The sequence below is a fragment of the Myotis brandtii genome, unplaced genomic scaffold (assembly GCF_000412655.1).
Source record: "Myotis brandtii unplaced genomic scaffold, ASM41265v1 scaffold1373, whole genome shotgun sequence".
Classification (NCBI taxonomy): domain Eukaryota; kingdom Metazoa; phylum Chordata; class Mammalia; order Chiroptera; family Vespertilionidae; genus Myotis; species Myotis brandtii.
In genome coordinates, this window is record NW_005354889.1 from 241,070 (window position 1) to 263,178 (window position 22,109).

General features: G+C 46.7%; 1 protein-coding gene across 1 annotated transcript in view; it reads right to left on the bottom strand.

Moving 5' to 3' along the window:
* RYR1 (ryanodine receptor 1 (skeletal)) overlaps positions 1-22,109 on the bottom strand; it is a 132,748-nt gene that overhangs the window by 37,171 nt on the left and 73,468 nt on the right. Inside the window, 16 exon segments of the mRNA XM_014535087.1 lie at positions 1,304-1,491; positions 3,311-3,392; positions 5,643-5,747; positions 5,826-5,954; positions 6,049-6,137; positions 11,841-11,921; positions 12,986-13,003; positions 13,647-13,720; positions 14,303-14,379; positions 14,473-14,552; positions 14,867-14,966; positions 16,338-16,403; positions 16,535-16,586; positions 18,108-18,214; positions 18,464-18,560; positions 18,743-18,855. Of these exon segments, the coding sequence (XP_014390573.1) occupies positions 1,304-1,491; positions 3,311-3,392; positions 5,643-5,747; positions 5,826-5,954; positions 6,049-6,137; positions 11,841-11,921; positions 12,986-13,003; positions 13,647-13,720; positions 14,303-14,379; positions 14,473-14,552; positions 14,867-14,966; positions 16,338-16,403; positions 16,535-16,586; positions 18,108-18,214; positions 18,464-18,560; positions 18,743-18,855 (1,458 nt within the window).

Below are 22,109 nucleotides of genomic sequence, written 5' to 3' on the forward strand. Positions count from 1 at the left end.
GGGGGGGCATGTAGGAGGCAGCTGATTGATGATTCTCTTATAATTGATGTTTCTATCTCTCTCTTCCTCTCCCTTCCTCTCTCTAAAATCAATTTTAAAAAAGAAAGATTATGACTTGCTAAAGGCTCAGATGATAGTTAGCAATGTTTTAGCAACAAAGTATTTTTAAAATAAGGTAGGTATATTGTTTTTTAGACATAATGCTATTGTACACTTGACCAACTACAGTACAGTGTAAACATAACTTTTCTATGCACTGGCAAACTAAAAACGTTGTGACTCGCTTTATTGTGATATTAAATTTATTGCTGTGGTCTATAACCAAACTGGCAATATCTCCAACATATGCCTGTAAACACAGTAGCTAACACCTTTTGAGTACTCCTGTGTTCCAGGCACTGTCCACCCTCCCAGCAGTCCTGTCAGATAGTGAATGTTATTATCTCAGCCCCATTTCACAGAGGAGGAAACTGAGGCTCAGAGTGGACAAGTGACTTAGCTGGGTTTACATAGGGAGAGAGAGAGGATATAGCTGGGATGGAGTTGACCAGAAGGAAATGAGTGGGCTCCTGGATGAAGCTGATTTCTGCATTTCCCTCCTAACAGCCTCTCTATTTAGACTTGCCATGGTCACTGGTGACTGCCTATGTCATCTATAGTAATAAAAGGGTAATATGCTAATTAGACCGGACGTCCTTCCGGACAAAGCCATGGTGGTAGGGCCAAGGCAAAGGCAGTTAGGGGCCATCAGGCCGGCAGGGGAGAGCAGTTAGAGGGATCAGGCTGGCAGGCAGGTGAGCAGTTAGGAGCCAGCGATCCCGGATTGTAAGAGGGATGTCTGACTGCCAGTTTAGGCCCTGCGGGATCAGGCCTAAACCAGCAGTCAGACATCCCCTGAGGGATCCCAGATTAGAAAGTGTGCAGGCCGGGCTGAGGGACACCCCCCTCCCGTGCATGAATTTTGTGCACTGGACCTCTAGTAAGACTATAAGCTTCACGAAGGCAGCACTGGGTCTGTCTCCATGCTGTCTCCATGGTACAGAGGAGAAACTCAGTAGATGTTTATCAGCTAAATAGATGATCTCTATAATAATAATATTATAACTATTAATAATGATAATAAAATAATGGTTCTCATTTGTGTTACTATATTTCACCTTGAAAACAATCCCAAGGGCGGTTGTATCTCATTTCACAAATAAGGAAACTGAGGCTTGCAGAGAAGTCTCTTGCCCAAGGCAGGCAGCCAGGAAGGATATGACTGGCACTTGGCACCCCCACCCAGCCACGCTCCAGCACTCACCTTCTGGAAGTCCTTCTTGGAAATGAGGCCACGAGGATCAGTGACATAGTCCTGGAAGGCTTCTGAGCCCACGATGTCCTTGAGTTTCAGGAACATGTCGAAGAACTTGAGGATCATCTCCACGTTGGATGAGGATTCCACCAGCATGTCCACCATCTGCCGGGCAATCATGCCGTTCACCACGTTCCCTGTAGACAGCCCCAGGTCAGTGTGGCCCAGCAGAGCCTCCTTTCTGGAGTCCCATGGCTTGCTTCCCTCTCCAGCTCAAGAGCTCCCCGTAGCTCCCCAGGATCCACTGGGCTGGTGGGAGCTTCCCCGGCCAGCACCCAAGCCTCCCCTTCAAGGGCATGGGTCACTTCCTGATCTCAGTCAGCATCATGTGCCAACCTAGCGGATCCTGTCTTTGTCCACCTCCCGGATAGCTGAAGGAGTCATAAAGTAACGATGGCAAAAGCTAATGCAGGTGACAGATGCTGTGCCAACTGCTGTGCTGGCATGACTGCATCCTTGTAAGGGAGGTATGCTACTATCCGTTTTTACAGGTGAGGAAACTGAGACTCAGAGAAAGTCACACTCTCAGGATTACACAGCCAGTAAAGGGGTGAGGAGGGTTTGAACCCAGAAATGCATGACTTCAGAGTTCACACAGTGAAGCCTTCCACTAGCCCACAGAGGAAAAGCAGGTCCACAGATGAGCAAGGCAGGCCAAAGGTAAGGGAGCAGGGAGGGGTGGAGACTGCGGTGAACTGGGATCTCACACTGCCTTCTAAAGCAAACTGGCTCCAGCTCCTTTATGTACCTTTCAATTTTAATAAATTTCACATTTACATAAAAGGTGCAGTAATGCAAGGGAACCCTCATATATTCCAGATTCAACAATTGTTTACATTTTACCACATTTGCTTTTTTGCTTCATACTCTTCCCCCTCTCTTTTCCCCCTGAACCATTTGAGAGTAAGTTGCAGGCACGAGGCCTTTCCCCACTAAACATTTCAGTGGATATGTCCTAAAAGACATATATAATCATAGCACAGTGACCAAAAGCGGAAGATTTAACTGACAGAATTCAGCTTTTAATTCAGTCCAGCTAGTTTTTTCCATGTGAGACTGTGAACCCAGGGTCACCAGATCTTTCAATTTTTCAAGAAAAGCTGGAAATATGATGTTTAAAGGAAACCTGATTTTTAAAGTTACTGCTTAGTTACCAAAAAACCTGAAACTCTGTAAGAGGATTAATCATTACAACATTGTAGTGAAATATTTTTAAAAACTTGAATATCTATCAATAGGAGTGTGGTTAAACAAATCACTGTAACTCACACAGTGCAGTACTGTGCAGCCATATAAATGAATGAGGACACTCTTTATGACCTCTATAGAAAACAGCCTGTCTACTAGTTAAATTGTTTTATTAATCAATAATAAATTATAGGTGTTCTTTTATTTTTTATTTTATTATCATTATTTTTTATCTTCACTGGAGGATATGCTTAGAGAGAGGGAGAGAGAGAAACATTGATATATAGAGAAATATCCATTGGTTGCCTTCTGTACGCGCCCAAATGGGGACCGAAACTGCAACCCCGATATGTGCCCTGACTGAGAATCGTGCACAGGATGATAAACAACTGTGCCCCTCTGGCTAGGCAATTATGGTTGTTTTTAAGTCTACTAAGTTGTAGGATGCTTGTTAGGCTGCAAAACATAACTGAGACATTTAGAAACTAAATAAATATTAGGTACATACATTTTTGCAAAGTGTCCAGGCCACCTACTTTATGAAGATTTTTCTGGAGATTCAATGAACTAATGTATGTACAGTCAGGACCTGGCACATGATAAGTTCTCAACAAATGTCTGCTGAGCTCGTTAATGTGACTCCTTAATCAACCCATTGATACTGACAATATCAGATGAGGTTGAAGGTTAGGGTCTCCTGGGTCTCAGAAGGCCAAGCTCAGGCTTGTCTGCAGTTTTGTAGCTGCCTTCCCTGCCCCGAGTGTGTACCTTCCAGCAGTGACAGCAGCATCACCACCATGTCCTTCTGCAGGTCCAGCAGCTCCTTCAGCAGCTCGATTTGGCTCGAGTCCTAGAGACCCCACACCACAACCATATGAGGACGGGTCTCTGAAGAGACACCTCCCCCATCTCTAGCTGCTTCTGTGCCTCCTCACCACCCAGCAGGGCCTAAGACATCTTTTTCCTCCCCTCTTACCTCCGAGGGGACCCGAGTCCAGACATGTTCCTCGGAAGCAGGGGAAAGGGTAGAGAGACAAAAGTGTGGGGATGGGATTGACATTTGGGGGGAAACAGGCCCAACAGGTGATATGTAGGTGCAAGGGCTGGCACACAAGGACTGGGAGGAGTATGGGGCTTGGAGAGCAGACACTTGGGGTTGAGACAGACAGAGACAGGCAGGGGCACGTACTGGGTCAGAGACACAAAGAAGGGATGGGAGTATCTGAAGGGATGGGAGCTCGGCACTGCCTCTGGCTATGATGGGTGCAAGGCACATGGTTAGTGAATGAATGTGTGATGGAAAAAGTGGGACTCTGGGTTCAGGAAGAAAGCTGGAAGATACAGCCATGTGCTTTCTGGTAAGCTATTTGGGAACAATGTAAGGACGTACTGCCTCCCCTGTTACAGTGCCTTATGTAAAGCCCAGAAAAGCTTCCAACATGGTCAAAGTTCTGCCTCATGGTCCATATTTGTATAGGTTGAGCTACATAAAACTGCCAATATTTGACCATTTTGACCCACAAAGTGGTAATTTCATATGGCTCTACCTAATAAAATGGAGGATGGGGAGGATAGCAGAGGAATGGGACATAAGGCTTCTTCTACCACAATGTTAGTTCTAAAGTTGCCTATTCTAACCCTGACACATTTCCACAGTTCCAAAACTCTGTATTCTGACTCTGAGATTCTAACAATTCCAGGATCTCGAGATCCTGAGATGGGTGGGTATCTGTGGTGTGTGCCTGCCCAGAATCCAGGCCTCATTTCTCTTAATTCCACTCTCAGAGCATGTGAGGCTAACTCCATCTTCTTGGTTCTAGGGTTGAGCATATGACCAGGTCTGGCCAATCAAAGCCTTCTTTCTCTGACCCTGCTGATTGGTTCAGGATGGGCATGCGACCCAATAATCCAATCAGAGAAAATTGCAGGTCTTCTCCAGGGCTCCCATGAAAAAGGGGCTCTCTTCCCTCTGGAGGGTTAGTGGGATGCGCAGAAGCCTAGGGCACCATTTTTCCCAGTCCCTGGGGAGAGCCTGCTTGAGAATGAAGCCAGACAAGAGAGACATTTCTGCTGACATCACTTTAGGCCTTGGAACTGTGATGGGAACTGATACATTATTTTTCCCCTGTAAGCCACTACTTTGCATTGGGTGTCTGGCCTTTGCAGCCTGACCCTATGAATTAATTCTGCAGGGTCTAAAACTCTACACTATGATACCAACAGTCTCTACAATTTTAAGATTACACCAACATTCGACTTCAACTGCACCGGCACTGAGCAATTGCATTTCAAAATTTAACTCCTTTCAAAAAGCCGAATGACACCAGACAGGGTTTATGCCAGCACCTGTGGCACCTTTGAGTAAATTAGAAAAAGGCTTCCCTTCCTCAAGACTCTTCCTGCTGGGAAATTATAATATACAGAATACTTTACTGCCATCTGCTGGAAAACTATTGTACCACACACTGAGGTATGTCAGGTCTAGGATGTGGGTGGCGCCCCTTCAGAAGGTGAGCCCAGGTGTAGTGTTTACTTATGGCTGCTATGAATCTGTTTACCAGACAGAAGCAGAGCAAATGCATATGGCGTTCAGGAGACACTGACAAGGCCGCAAAGTGGAGGGAGAGCTGGGAAAAGGGGAGCACGAAGATTCTGGAGATGGGAGATGGACATTACATCCAGGACGCCCACGATGGGCGTCATACGCCGCAGGCCGACTAAAGAAGCAAAACACTCCTCCAGCCCCAGGCCCTCATCTAGAAGCCTGCGGATACCCTATTCCTGGGGCTGTTTGAAATGACCTCATCAGAGAGAAAAGAACACCAACCAATCATAGAGGAGCTCCGGCCAGGGGGGGGCGGGACCAAACGTCAGACCAAAGAAGTATGGATAGGAAACCAACCGATTGGTGGTGGCAAAGGCAGAGGCGGGGTCAGGCAGAGAGCTAATCCAGGAGGAAGATGGATTTAGCCTCTGGGAGGGAACCAGCCTGGAACATGCCGGGAGCACGGGGGTGAGAAAGGGGTGGGGTGGGGGGGGGACTTGGAAACGGGCCAGTTGGGGCGCCCTGAAGCAGTTGAGGAAAAACTGAGGGGCGAACCTGAGCTAGCTTCATCATCATGTGGGCAAACACGTGCAGGAATCCCACCACGGCGTCCCAGAGGCGGCTGTGCGCCAGGCTCTGCTGGTTCCCGGTGCAGGGGCCCTGCAGGGAGAGGACTGCGTGAGGCCCGGCGCGGCGCGGGTGCCGACTTCCCCGCCCTGTCCCAGCCGGCGGCCCTACCTGGATGTACTCAGTGAGGCTGTTGAACACCTGTTTAGCCACCGACATGGCCTTGGAAAAGTTCCTCTTGCCCTGCTCCTCAATGACATCCTTGCCAGAGTAGTACCAGTAGAAATCGCTGATGGACTCCTGGGGGGGCCGACAGAGGGTGAGCGGATGCTGGGCCGACGATGGCCCCCCAGTCCCCGACCCAGGTCACGCCTGGATACCCTCACATCCTCACCTGCAGCCGCAGGAGGTAGTCCACCGTGCAGATGATGATGTTAATAGTGGTCGTGTTCCCTGTCTGCGTCCGTAGGTAGTTTTGGAAATCTAAGAAAATTAAAAGTCATTCATTCGTTGAGAATCTACCATGTGCTCAGGGAAGTGGACAGTGAGTCATTAATTAATTAATGCATAAGTGTTTAAATAGAGTGCCTATTGTATGTTGAGGCATATAACCACTAATAAATTTATCAAGTACCTACTGTGTGGCAGAGGAAGATGGAGGATAACCTATTCATTTATGTAACAAATACTTGTTGAAGGCCTACAACATGCAAGATGTGGTAGAGGGTCATTTATTCACTGATTACTTTCCAAAATACGGTTCTGGAGCATCTACAGTGTAGCAGGGTAAGTGGAGATTTAGTCCTCCATTTGTTTCCAAAATGGTTTTTAAATGTCTACAATGTGCTGGGAGAGATGGAACATTGGTTATTATGTATTTATTTATGCAACAAATATTTATTGAGCACCTACAAAAGCCAGAGGAAATAAGCATCTGTAATTTCTTTGTTCATTAACTCAATATATACTTATTGAGCATCTATATATATAAAAGGCTAAGTGATCAACCGTACATACGTCTGACTGACCAGCCGGCCGGCCAGTACATATGATGCGCACTGGTAATTTAAAAATAAACATTGTCTTGTGCATGCGCGATGCATATAAAGCTCTCACTGGTGCCAGTCACACAAGTGTGTTTCGATCTGTCATTGTCGATGGTGAATTTGGTTGTTACTTCTATTATAGAGAAAGGGCGAATAACAATATTAAAATATTTCTTCTAATTAATTTCCTTTTAATGTGCACAAATCCGTGCACCGGGCCACTAGTATACTATCTGCTAGTGGGAGATGAAGATTGACCACTTATTCTTCGATACTACAAATTTACAGGCCTTTATTATGTGCCAGGCACTGTTCTAGGCCCTAGGGATATAGCAGTAAAAGAAAACAAAGGCCCTGCCCTTGTGAAGTTTAGATTCTCATGTAGTAATTTTCAGTATTTTCTAACTGTAATCTATGGTAGGAAATACATTTTCCACTGAGACTCAGAACATGTGTTTAATCTGAAATTATAGTCACATCTACCTGAAACAGAAGTTTCACATACTCTTACTATGTGCTGTGCATTCTGATACTTTGTCTCGATAACTATAAGGAATTCTGATCTCAACCCACTAAATCTGTCGTTTTCAACCTCTCAACCTTGGCTGCACATTAGAGTCACCCGAAGGCATTTTTAAAAATCCAAATGCTCAGGCCCCACCCTAGACCAATTAACTGAGAATGGGGGGCGGGGGGTGAAACCTGGGCTCTAGTATTTTTTAAGGCTCCCCAGGCATACCAATGTGCAATTAGGATGAGAACCTCTATGATAAACTGATTCACAACCTCTGGTGAGTTGGTTCCCACTATTTAAAAACCTTGTTCTAGGGCAGAAACTATGTTGATAGTAACTATTAAAGCTGAGTGATGGGTACTTGGGGGTTTACTAGACCATTCTCTACTTCAGTGTGTGGTAATAATAATAATATTATTAATAATAATAATACACTGTTCGTTGGTGGCAGGAGTGGTGGTGGGGAATACTGGGCAGAATGATCATGGTTGTGATGGGGAAACCCAGAGGGACAATAGGAGCCCAGAGGAGATGCCTGGCCCAGCCTGGGTAATCAAAGAAGGCTGGAGGAGGGGACCTCTGAGCTGAGACCTGAAGATAAGTAGGAGTTGGTTGTACGAATTCCCAGCTGTGTGACCTCAGACAAGTTACTGAGCCTCTCCGTGTGGTACAGACTTGCCCGTTTCCCATCGGTAACACGGTGGTCACATTTATTAGTCTACCTGAGCTATTGAATAGTTTTAATACTTGAGCATACATAAAGGAGTTGGATAGCACTGGTACATAAGTGCTCGATGAATGTTAAGCTGTTCTTAAAAGGCCTTAAAGAAAGTGCTGAGGCTAAGAGCTGCCCTTGGGAGTGGTGATTCTCAAAGTGTGACCCTGGGCCAGTAGCATCAGCACCTCCTGGGACCCTGTTAGATATTCACATTCCTGGGCTCCACCCCAGAACTACTAAATCAGAAATCCTGGGTGAGGCCCAGAAACCTGTATTTAACAAGGCCTCCAGCTGATTCTCAGGCACGCTTAAGTTTGAGAACCACCTATTTGCCAAATGACCAAACATGGGGTTCAGTGAAGTCCTTTCAATGTTAATAGCAATGTCATGTTGCACAGGATGGCTTTAACAGCCCTTGAAAGGTATTTTTCCCCCCAAAGTCTTACTTCCCCCCTGACTTTCCTATAATCACTTCACAATCACTGTATCAGGTGAAATGTCCCTTTTGCCTGCTTTCACATTATAAAGTATACTAAAATATTCAAGATTTTATAAGCAGGTTTCTCATCAACCCTGTTTGCTAACTCCTTTGTGTTCATTTACATCGGACCATATGCATAAATGGTTAGATATACAGCACTCCACACTCATAAAGAACTCTGAGAACGCTGTCATAGACATGAGCAAATAAGAGACAAACCTTTTATCTTCTTTGAATTGTACTGAATACTCAAGACATGCAACGCATCTGAGATTTCAAATACTTATTTGAATGGGCTGGTTTATGAATCCAAGAATTTAGGCAGAGGACTGGATCACAAATTTACTGGGAGAGAGAAATCCCACCAGTAAGAATGTTTTCACTTCCAAAAAGTGATAGACCCAGGGAATAAAATTCATTTTTAACACCAAAGTGAATTTGGTTGATACTTCTATTATAGAGAAAGGGCGAATAATGATATTAAAATATTTCTTCTAATTAATTTCCTTTTAATGTGCACAAATCCGTGCACCGGGCCACTAGTATACTATCTGCTAGTGGGAGATGAAGATTGACCACTTATTCTTCGATACTACAAATTTACAGGCCTTTATTATGTGCCAGGCACTGTTCTAGGCCCTAGGGATATAGCAGTAAAAGAAAACAAAGGCCCTGCCCTTGTGAAGTTTAGATTCTCATGTAGTAATTTTCAGTATTTTCTAACTGTAATCTATGGTAGGAAATACATTTTCCACTGAGACTCAGAACATGTGTTTAATCTGAAATTATAGTCACATCTACCTGAAACAGAAGTTTCACATACTCTTACTATGTGCTGTGCATTCTGATACTTTGTCTCGATAACTATAAGGAATTCTGATCTCAACCCACTAAATCTGTCGTTTTCAACCTCTCAACCTTGGCTGCACATTAGAGTCACCCGAAGGCATTTTTAAAAATCCAAATGCTCAGGCCCCACCCTAGACCAATTAACTGAGAATGGGGGGCGGGGGGTGAAACCTGGGCTCTAGTATTTTTTAAGGCTCCCCAGGCATACCAATGTGCAATTAGGATGAGAACCTCTATGATAAACTGATTCACAACCTCTGGTGAGTTGGTTCCCACTATTTAAAAACCTTGTTCTAGGGCAGAAACTATGTTGATAGTAACTATTAAAGCTGAGTGATGGGTACTTGGGGGTTTACTAGACCATTCTCTACTTCAGTGTGTGGTAATAATAATATTATTATTAATAATAATAATACACTGTTCATTGGTGGCAGGAGTGGTGGTGGGGAATACTGGGCAGAATGATCATGGTTGTGATGGGGAAACCCAGAGGGACAATAGGAGCCCAGAGGAGATGCCTGGCCCAGCCTGGGTAATCAAAGAAGGCTGGAGGAGGGGACCTCTGAGCTGAGACCTGAAGATAAGTAGGAGTTGGTTGTATGAATTCCCAGCTGTGTGACCTCAGACAAGTTACTGAGCCTCTCTGTGTGGTACAGACTTGCCCGTTTCCCATCGGTAACACGGTGGTCACATTTATTAGTCTACCTGAGCTATTGAATAGTTTTAATACTTGAGCATACATAAAGGAGTTGGATAGCACTGGTACATAAGTGCTCGATGAATGTTAAGCTGTTCTTAAAAGGCCTTAAAGAAAGTGCTGAGGCTAAGAGCTGCCCTTGGGAGTGGTGATTCTCAAAGTGTGACCCTGGGCCAGTAGCATCAGCACCTCCTGGGACCCTGTTAGATATTCACATTCCTGGGCTCCACCCCAGAACTACTAAATCAGAAATCCTGGGTGAGGCCCAGAAACCTGTATTTAACAAGGCCTCCAGCTGATTCTCAGGCACGCTTAAGTTTGAGAACCACCTATTTGCCAAATGACCAAACATGGGGTTCAGTGAAGTCCTTTCAATGTTAATAGCAATGTCATGTTGCACAGGATGGCTTTAACAGCCCTTGAAAGGTATTTTTCCCCCCAAAGTCTTACTTCCCCCCTGACTTTCCTATAATCACTTCACAATCACTGTATCAGGTGAAATGTCCCTTTTGCCTGCTTTCACATTATAAAGTATACTAAAATATTCAAGATTTTATAAGCAGGTTTCTCATCAACCCTGTTTGCTAACTCCTTTGTGTTCATTTACATCGGACCATATGCATAAATGGTTAGATATACAGCACTCCACACTCATAAAGAACTCTGAGAACGCTGTCATAGACATGAGCAAATAAGAGACAAACCTTTTATCTTCTTTGAATTGTACTGAATACTCAAGACATGCAACGCATCTGAGATTTCAAATACTTATTTGAATGGGCTGGTTTATGAATCCAAGAATTTAGGCAGAGGACTGGATCACAAATTTACTGGGAGAGAGAAATCCCACCAGTAAGAATGTTTTCACTTCCAAAAAGTGATAGACCCAGGGAATAAAATTCATTTTTAACACCAAAGACTGATTCCACTTTAGTTGAATTTAAAGAAAGGAAATCCTAGTTGTGTGGCAGAAGAGTATTTAATAAACATTGAAGAATAGTTGTAGCCCTAAGAGCTTTAGAGAATGTAAAGCAATAGATCATGCTTTATCCTTTGTTGAAAAGAGTGAAGATTAGAGATATTTACAAATCAGTTACCTTAGAGAGCACTAGCCAAGTAGGGTGCAGGTTCTATGGAAGTTAGACTTATAATTACTCCCATTCTTGTCATGAAGGCTAATTTCTGGGCAGTCTGTGGCTTCATAATCACCTGCTAAGCATTACAACCACAACCTTGAGACTAAAATGACTTTGGGTGGAATGTTTGTTGAACAGAGTTTGGGCTGCCCTTTGATGTTATAAGCTATGTGTGCCACAAGGGGTTTTATTTTCTCCCTGACTATGTGTTTAACTTGCTGGTCACCCTTGAACCAGGACAAATGTGAAAACTCTCTCTTAAGTTAGGAAAGAATCTGTAGTTATTCCTTCTGGCAAAGCATTTTTATAAGAAAAATTAATAAGCAATTGTAATAGATTCATTGAAAAATGCCATGTGATTCTTCCCCTTTTACAGAACCCAAGTATGGAAATCCATAACATTTACTCAACTTTGAAACGACTGTGGAAAAATGGCAAGCAGCTAATTGCTCATTTGGGCAAATTGATTTTTGGCCAAATTGGTTTCTGGTAGATTGCTTTTGGGGACTTGGACTGGCCAGGAAGTGAATTTCTGCCTAGATTCCAGAAATTCAAGAGAGATTTAGGTAGGTGGGTGGATTGAGTTTGACCCTGGCTGGGAGTAAATGATGGACAATGGGATCAAGGATAGGTAGTGAGACCATCACTGATAAGGGAGGAGGGAACTGAAGATTAACTCAGGCAACTCTTCCAGACTGTCCCCAAACCTCACTTCCTCTCCACTCCACCCACCCCTCCTTCTCACCATTATTATGCCCCTCACAGAGCAATTGCAGGAATCGAAATAGGTCTTGGGTGAATTCATCATCTGCCATGACCTTCTCTCCTGGGTGGAGAAAGGGGCAGGGCCCAGAAGGGGTGAGGTGCGCCAGAACATGGTACACCTGCACACGGCCCATGCACACTGCACACACATGCGCAAAGCATAGGGGGGTGGGGTGGGGAGGAGCAGCCATCACTTCAAAGACACTGTGAGGGCCATGGACACCCATGACACCAGGAGTCCTGATTTCAGAATCTGACAGCTGATGTAGACCTGATGGGCCCTGAGTCATGAAGCTGGGGCCTTGAGCGTCTTTCTACAACATCAGTGTCTCTCTGATGTCATCACTATGTGACATCCGGGGGTGTCTGCTTGATCCAGTAAAGGTTCAAGCAACTGGCACCTCCCTCAGCACTCCTCCAGGGCCAAAGGGTTAATGGATTATGGGGATTGGGATCATTTTCACACAAAGGCTCGGAGCAGAAAGGGATAGGACTGAAACAGGCTCAGATGCCTTGAAAGCAAGCCAATCCAGAGAAGCAGGGTGTGTGTGTGTGTGTGTGTGTGTGTGTGTGTGTGTGTACATGGGCCAATCAGAACAGGCATCTGAAATAAGCCCATCAAGAAGGGCTGTAGGGGAGGAAAAAGAGGGGAGGCCAGGGCCAATCAGAGCAGGCACAGAGGTTGCACACACACCAATCAGAATGGAAGCTAGGAGCAACCAATCTGGTTGGTGGATGGGAACTGCAGGCCCCACCAATGTGGGGTGGGGTCATGGTGCAGAGAGCAGGGTGGGTGGGAATGGGGATCACCCCACCCTGGGGCTGTGAATCTGGGTCCGGAAGTCTGAGAACATCCATCTGGAAAGGGACATTTGCCATCTTCTCTAGCTACTTTACAGATGGGGAAACTGAGGCCAATGGAAAGTAGGTGAGTGGCTAATGTGGGACTTGAATCTTGGTCTCTGAACCCTGTTCTCAATACTTTCCCCAGGTACAGTGACCCAAGAAAGAATTCTCCCTCCCTGGATGTCCCAGATCCTCAGCCCCCAGGTGAAGGGGGTGATGGGGGTAAGAAGGGAGGGGTGGCAGAGTAGCACAGCAAGGGGAATGGGCTGGGGAAATTACCGTTCTGGCGGTTGATGACTGGGGCAGCCAACAGGATGGGAGGAGGAAGCAGGAAAAAAGAGGAAAAAAAGAGACAGAAGGAGATAGAGACAGAAAAACACACAGTGACACAAGGTCAGGGACGAAGACACAGACATGGAAAAAGAAACAACCCACACAGAAAGAGCGATAAGGATACAGAAGGAAGCCAGGAAGAGAGTAGGAATGACGGTAAAGGCATTGGGACAGAAAGGAGAGGGAAGAGAAAGAGAGATGGACAGGTAGAGGTGGAGAGGCAGGAGGCAAGGATCAGGGCAGAAAGGTTAAACACGTCACAACACGGCAAAGAGGAGACTTGATTAACCCGGATTAGGGACATTAATGAGAGAACAGCAACCAGGGCAGGAGACTTGGGGCTTGTGGAAGGCAGGTCCATGTGGTGATGGGTGAGAGAACACAGGACACAAGGGCACCCAGGGGTGGAGATCATGGGGAGGGAGACCCTGGGGGGAATCGGGGGCAGGACTGGGCACCACTGCATGGGCAGGGGAGGGGAGACCTGGGGGTGCTCTTGGAGAGGGAGTGTCTTGGAGGAAGGGAGCCCTGGGCAGTGTTGGGTGAGGGGGCAGATCCTGAAGGAAAAAGAAATTCCATGGAGAGGGAGCCCAAGAGAGGGCCTCACCAGTTCCGTCCTCGTTCACCATGCCCAGCCCTTCTGCCTTGTTCTGTCTCTCGAACGCATTGAGATCCAGGACGCTGAGGGGAAGAAAGGAAAAATGGGAAGATGTGCTTCGGTCCTCTTCCAGAGCCCCGCAGCGCCCCACCCCCACCCCCACACACACAGTGGTGGGTGAAGAGCCATGGGAAACCACAAATGAGCAGAGATCAAGAGGAAGTAGAAACTGAGATTTGGCAGAAGCTGTGAAGTAATATGGGGTAAGGACGAAATGTGTCCCAGTTGAAATCAGGAGGGTACAGAAACCATCAATCAGCAAAAGCTTCAGAGGGTCAACATCAAGAGGAGAACAAAGGCAGACAGTCACAGAGTCACATTAATAGGGGTCATTAGAGAGAGCCCAGATTCCCTGCTGCGCCCAAGGGCGCCCCTTGAATTCTCAACAGCCTTCCAGTTCCACCGGCCTGCATCCATGGGGTGGCATTTTGCCTTCCTTATTGTTGCACATGAATTCTTATAATAAACTCCCTAACGTTTGAGCTAGTCTGAATGGGTCTCTGTTCCTGGAACCAAGAGAGTGGAACTAGAACTAGAAGTGGTAGCAGGAGTAGGGGCACAGTGGCACCAAACAGTTTCACTAAAAGATAGACACTAGAGCCTACCTGCATGTCTGCATCAGCGCCTGGATACTCTGGAAGAAGCCAACTTCCTTCTTGTCCTTCAGATAATCCAGCATTTTCTGCAGAGGGGGCGGCAGGACAGGGCGAACTGGTAGTCACACAGGAACCTACTACCCTTCTTAGCCCTCCTCCCAAGTCCCTTCTCCTGCTACCTGCTGCACATCAGCATTGCCCCCATTTAGGATGGAGATGCCCAGCTTCAGGGTGGAGGACACCATGGCTCCCGTCTCTCCTGGGAGGTGAGGGGGGGAGCAGGGGACAAAAGATGGTCCACTTAGTTTGGGAGCGGGGTTCTCCATCCACCAGAAAACAGCCAATGCAGGGGATGTGAGAGAAAGGGTTGGAGGAGGGTGGAAGTGTGACAGTGACGGAAGATGAGCAAGAAATCACAAGGCAAGTGAAACATGCAAGGGCTGGTGTGTGTGTGCAAACCACAGGCATGCAGGGGTGGGAGAGTGTGCCGCCGGGTCCACAGGAAATGTGGGCTGGGGAGAGTGAAAACAGGATGAGTGTGCTCAGGAGGAGCCGGATGCTTGTGGAGGGCACCTTTGCAGGCACTGATCATCTGCAGCACCATCTCCGCCGCCCCTCGGTTGTGCAGCCGTGCCTGCTGGTACAGGAGCCTCTGCTTCTCCATCTCTTTCTCCTGGGGCAGAGCCAGGCCCATGGTGCCAAGTGAGTCCAGGCTCACCAGCCTAGCCTTTCCCTCCTCCCCCCACCCCCACAGCCCTGTCCCTCACCCCTGTGCTCCCTGCTCCAGTCACTGGCTCATTCCTTCAACTCATAAACCTCCTCTATCTCTTGGGAATGAAATCTTAGATTTGTTCCTGGCACCTAGTGCAGGCCTGGGCATGGTGCAATCTTAACCTGGGCCCACAGACCTTCAAGGGGTCAATGGATAAAATCTGGGAAGTCTGTGAACTCGAATGAGGAAAAAAGCTATATGTTTACTACCCTCTAACTGAAATGTAGCACTTCTTCCCATTATGGATGAGGCCATAAAACATAGCATAAGAATCACAGACGAGCCCTAGCCAGTTTGGCACAGTGGCTAGAGCATCGGTCTGCAGTCACGGGTTCAACTCTGGTCAAGGGCATGTACCTCAGTTGTAGGCTTGATCCCTGGCCCCCCTGTCAGGGCGAGTACAGGCGGCAACCAATCAATGTGTCTCTCTCACATTGATATTTCTCTCTGTGTCTCCCCCTCCCTTTCACTCTCTCTAAAAAATCAATGGAAAATATCCTCAGGTGAGGATTATAACAACAACAAAAAGAATCACAGATGTTTCCATATCACATTTTTGTAGACATCTCAAAATATTGTTTTATTCATCACTACTTATCACTTACAGTAGCTTTTGGACCCACTGTTAGATCTTATTTGATAGATTAATAAAGAAGGGCAGATATTAGTATGTCACAAATTTTTAACATAATATTTTGATAACTACTCCCATATGCTTATTTCCTCTCTTATGAATTCATTTTCTGCATTTAAAAACCTAATTGTGAGAAAGGCTTCACTAGATGCCAAAAGGAATTCTGCCTTAGTGATGAATAGGTGGCTTAATCGCAAGTTTACTAGCTCTTTCTCACCGCGTGGCCTTTGCAAATGCTGTTTCCTTACCTGAAACACCCTTCTCCTTTCTTCAACTGGCACACCCCTACTCAGACATCCCTTCCTCTGAGAAGCCTTCCTGCCACCCTTCAACGCTGGCGGGGCAGCACCGTGGGTGGGCTACCACAGCCCCTGAACTCACCCCTGGGTGCTCTGCTTTCCCAGCCCTGACCCCCCTGCCTGAGCTTCCCTCTTCACCACCGTGAATACTCTGTGCTGTTCCTGTCTGTGATGCACCTGTCTCCCCAATGGACTGACTTGGTCACTCCTGTGTCCCCAACATCACCCAGCCCAGGGCCTGGCTCGTAGCACTGCTCTGTGAGTGTATGCTGACTGAATGAGGATGACTGAAGTCAGGGTCCCCCATCCCGTCCTCCAGCTCCTCCTGATCCCACCTACCTCAAATGAAACCTCAACCTCTTCTTCAGCTTCGCCGTTCTCCCCTCCCTCCTCCAGGTGACAGCTCTGAGGATGGGGCATAAGTTAGGGATGATGGGGAACAGAGGAGATCCTCAGTGCACCCCCAGCCCTTTCAGTGGACAGGCCATTGCAGCTGAGGAGAAGGGGACCTGCCCTGGATAGGGGCAGGGCCTCACCTTTGCCATGATATCAGCATACGCCATGTACAGGTAATCCTCATCCAGTTTGCTGAGGAAGTAATTGGGGAGATAGTCAGGCCCCAATGGAGAGGACCCCCATCTTATAGCAGCTTCCAGATTTCCTTTGGAAAGCCAGCCCTCCCCATACTCAGCCTGTGTGGCTCACTCAGGGTAAATTGGCCATTGCCAGAGTGGGCCTGTGATGAAGACTGAGCCAATCAGTACTTTTTTTCTGCTTGGCCACAGTAAGAGGCTAGAGATGGCCCAGTGGAACTCATTTGGGGAATTTTGCTGAAGCTATTGGTAGAGTTGTTCCCTTTCCACTGGGGTTGCTAAAATGGTGTGATGGAAGCCTGGAGTTTCTGGGTCCATCTTACCACCCTGAACAACTATGACCAGCCACTATATCCTTGGGTCATCTCAATACTACTACTACTACTACTACTACTACTACCACCACTACTACTAGCAATGGCCAAGACCTATTTTTTATCCTACGTTAATCCCTGTTCTAAGTGATATATATATATAAATTCTCACAATAATCTTATTAGGTAGGTGTATTACTAGCCACATTTTACCAGTGAGGAAACTGGGGCTCAAAGATCCTTCTTGGCCAAGATCACACAGCTTCTACTAGGGTTCAAACCTGGATAGTCTAACTCCAGAGTCATCGCTTTCCCAGGACACTAAACTTCCCAGCCTCCCTTGCTGCTTTGGTAGCCTGATGCCAGAATTCTGGCCAATGAGATCTGTGCAGAAGCCCACCAAGGAGGGCTTCTCTCCTTGGATAAAAAGATCTTGGCCTTCCATAGAGGAAAAAAATTCTCTTCCCTTCTTTCTGCCTGGCATGTGGTCATGTCTGGAAGTTTAGCATCCATTTTGTGACCACAAGACAAAAGCTCAGAATGGCAGTACAGAAAGCCTGAGCAAGCCTGTCAGCCTGAATGACTCTGTGACTGTCATTGTGTCACTGCCTAGCCCTGGACTTTCTACCTCCTGACTTCATGTTATGTGAGAAAAATAAATCTCTGTGCTGCCATTTCCTTGTCCACAAAAAGGAGTTGATAATAGTGTCTATTTTACAGTGTCAAGATAAATGAGAGGATATAGATGTCAAGTGCTTAGCATGGTGCCTACACATAAGCACTTGATAAATGTCACCTGTTAGCAGCAGCACCATTACTTCGGTCATTTATTCCCAAGACTGTCATTAGCCCATATGCAGCCTTTGTGTTAATTAGAAAAAGAACCCCCTTCCACACTTCCCTCTGTTGGAAATTTGTTATAATTTACTGATTTGTTCCTACAGTATACTGATTTTGTTTGAGCAAGATGCTTTCTTCTAAAAATGTCAAAATCAATATTGCCTGAGATGTGAAACCTTCAAAGATGCCCTTGTGAGTGCTCTGCCTGCACAGTGGTACATGGTGGCCCTGCCTATCCTGGTAAAGTGACATTGAGAGATCAGCTCCCCTAGGACACAGAAGGTCTCTCTTGAGAAACAGGGAGGTTGCTGGGGGCAGGGAGGTAGTGGGTTCTTTTCCCAAGACCTATGAAGGGTCCTCACCTCTTTTCAGTCAAGGCAGTGCGGCTAAAGTGCAGGACCAGTTGGTGCAGGGGGTCTGGCTTCTTCTCCTCCACTTCTTCCTCTTCCTCCTCCTGCTCCCCAGCTTTCTGGGGGAAGGAGTGGGGTTGGGGAAGGGGCTTCCAGAGTCCCCTCCTGTCTCCTCCATAGCCCTGACGGGCTGGATTTTTTTCTCACATGCCCCACATCCTGCACCCTTCCCTGGTTCTGCCCAAGCCAGAGGCACCTTTCTCATACTTCTCAGTGTGAAGGGTGACCCCTGGAGATGTGCAACAGGCAGGCTCAGCCCCAGCCCTATCCAGCTCTGCCCCCACACTCCCAGGCAGGCCCCAGCTCACTGAAAGGTCATCTATCATGCGGTCCTCAAAACTGTGGTCTTCAGTCAGGATCCATGTGGCCTTGTACCTCTCCAGGAACATATTACTTGCCCGGTGCCTGCAAGGGAAACGTGTGAAGTGACAGTGGGACCTTCTCTCCTCTGCTTCCTCTGACCTCCCACAAATCTGCCTCAGCAACCATTCCTAAAGAGCCCATCATATTGGCCCTCCATCCTCCTGCCCTCTCAGCCACCCTTTCTTCGAGGTCCCTTTAGCTCCCCTCCACCCTAGGTGTCTTACGTGGGCAGGTTGTACAGGGGGGTCATGCGGAAACAGGCAACGACCGCCCTCCGGCGCTGCTTGGACAAGAGCTTGTGCCACACAGCCTTCTTGGACTTGTAAGGGTGCTCGACCTGGGGGCAGAACAATGTCATGTCCCCAGACTCTGCCCCTGGCCTGATTCCCACTTCCAGCCTGAGTGAAACTGCCCATCTGTGCCCAGGTCCGACTAACAGGGCCGAAGAAACACTTTGGTTCCACTGACAGAGTCAAGGTTCTAACCTGGTCTCTGCTTCCAGACCAAAATTTCTCTCCTAGGCCCCACCAACAGACCGAGGGTCTCTACCCAGGCTCCGCCCCTAATTCCAAGGCCCTTCCCAGGAGTCAAGTAGTCTCCATAAGGCCCCACTACCTGAACCAATGTTCTGTCCTGGGCCCAAGATTGAGCGCACTGATTCAAGTTTCCATTCTAAGCCTCAATTTATTTATTTATTTATTTATTTATTTATTTATTTATTTATTTATAATTCACCTTAACATTAGACTTAGAAAAAAAACTTAAAAAATGTTTTTTATTGATTTCAGAAAGAGGAAGTGAGAGGGAGAGACATCAATGATGAGAGAGACTCATCCATCGGCTACTTCATGCATGTCCCCTACTGGGGATCGAGCCCTCAACCGGGACATGTGCCCTGACAGGGAATTGAACTGTGACATCCTGGTTCATGGGACCAAGATGGCAGCACTTACATATGTAAGTGCCTGTACCCACTGCTTCCCACACCCACATGAAAATTACACCTAAAATACAGAACAATCACTATCCAGAACCACCTGAAAGCTGGCTGAATGAAAGTTCTACAACTAGAGAAGTAAAGAAGAAAGCACCCTGAGACTGGTAGATGGGGTGGTGGCACGGATCAGGTTGGACCGACACCCACGTGTGTGGATTTTTTAATCGGGTGGGAGATCATCTTTGCGGAGGCTCCCCATAAGGAGCAAGGGGTCTCAGCCCCACACCAGACTCCAAGCCCAAGCTCCCAGAGCTGGGAAAAGAAGTCCCCATAACTATGGGCTGTAAAAACCAGCAGGGATTGGGGCCCAGTAACACGGAGGCTGCTGAAGACCCAGCTGATCCTCTTAAAGCAACTGCCTGTACACGAATTGAATTTACAAGGTCCTACTTCCTCTGAGCTCCAGCACCAAGACAAGTCTCTAGGGGACACAGACACATATGGGAAGGAACTGGATTGTCTGGCATCAGGGCAGGAACTCAGAGGCGGCTTTCTCCCAGTCAGAGGTGCTAACAGGGGTCATTGTTCCTGTGTTGGGACCTCCCCAGTTGCATGGCTGACTGGCAGCCAAATATGTTTGCTCCATCACCCTGGTGATTCCCTGAGACCACCGCCCCATCCAATTTTCAGCCCCACCCAACCTTTGTGCAGTAGCTTTTGCATACGAATGGCCTGTCTTTGCTTAGGCTTCAGACTTTGCTAAAATCTCTCAAACAAGCTTCAATGGGGTCAGGGAGCCCCAAATATATCAGTAAAAGCCCAACACACAGCACTAGCACCAGCCTGCCTTGCTTCACAGCTGAGCCTCATTTGGACACTTCCAAAACAGATACAAATAGGGGGAATCTGCAGATAGGTGGCCCCAGGCAGTGGTTGACTTTGCACCTCCCTAGAGACCAAAGAGCCAGTACACCCAGTGGTCAGTGTCAGACCATACCAGATTACAACTCTATGCATCCACAAGCGACACACTCAAGGGGCAGACTCAGTGAGCACCAAAGTCCCACTAAAGCAAGTCCTGCTCCTTAGGGGTGTCTCCTCCACAGCAGCTCTTCTATTGTAGCCACAGCTGGTCCTCACAGCCAATTGGCCTGGAGGTCTATTCCTCCCAATGACACCAACAGCAATCAAGGTTCAACTACAACAAGACTGTGCACAAGCCCACAAAGGGGTGCACCTAAAGTGCCCAGCTCAGGTGACTGGGGAAGCTAAGCCACTAGGCCCTATAGGACACCTACTACACAAGACCACTCTATCAACTCAAGGAGACATAGCAGCTCTACCCAATACATAGAAACAAACACAGGGAAGCAGCCAAAATGCGGAGACAAAGAAACATGTCAACAATGAAAAAAATGGAAGGAAGCAAACTACTGGATATAGAATTCAAAACCATGTTATAAGGTTAGTCAAGAGTTTTCTGAGATCTTCAAGGAACTTAGTGAGACTTTCAAGGATCTCAGTGAGAATGCCAAAAAGCAAACAAACAAACAAAAAAAGGAAATGAACCAGTCAGAAATTGAGCATACACAGGCTGAAATAAGAAATAATATATAGGGATTCAACAGTAGAGTAGAGGATCCTGAGAATCAAATCAATGATTTGAAATATGAGGAAGCAAAAAACACCCAATCAGAAGAGCAACAAGAAAAAAGAATCCAAAAATATGAAGATAGTATAAGGAGCCTCTGGGACAATTTCAAGTGTACCAATATTTGCATTATGGGGGTGCTAGAAGAAGAAAGAAAGCAAGATATTGAAAACCTATTTGAAGAAATAATTACAGAAAACTTCTCCTACCTGGTGAAAGAAATAGACTTACAAGTCCAGTAAGCACAGAGAATCCCAAACAAGAGAACCCAAAGAGGCCCCACCCAAGACACATCTTATTAAAATGCCAAGGGCTAAAGACCAAGAGAGAATCTTAAAAGCAGCAAGAGAAAAAGAGTTAACTACAAGGGAGTGCCCATAGGACTGTCAGCTGTTTTCTCAACAGAAACTAAGCAGGCTATAAGGGAGTGGCAAGAAATATTCAAAGTGATGAATAGCAAGGACCTACAACCAATATTACTCTATCCAGCAAAGCTCTCATTTAGAATTGAAGATCAGATAAAGAGCTTCACAGATAAGAAAAAGCTAAAGGAGTTCATCACCACCAAACCAGTATTACATGAAATGTTGAAGGGTATTTTTAAAGAAGAGGAAGAAGAAGAAGAAAAAAAAGAAAAAGATAAAAATATGAACAATAAAAAGGCAATCTACACTAATAAAAGAGAAACATGGTAATTAGTGTATGACCGCTACCCTTCCCATTGGCTAATCAGCATATCCTTATGCAAATTAACTGTCAGCCAAGATGGCGGCCGGCAGCCATGCACTGAAGCGAACAGGGAGGCTTGCTTGCTCCAGTGACGACGGACTCCAACGTTCCCCGCCTCACTTGCCGGCCTCTCAGCTGCAACTCTAAGCAACTATGTTGCAAATATAGAAGCTAAACAAAACCCCAGAAACCAGCTGGACTGAAAGCCAGCCGGACCGCAACATTGTATCGATGTTTTCAGCAGCGAGGCCTCAGAGCTAAAGCTGGCCCAGAA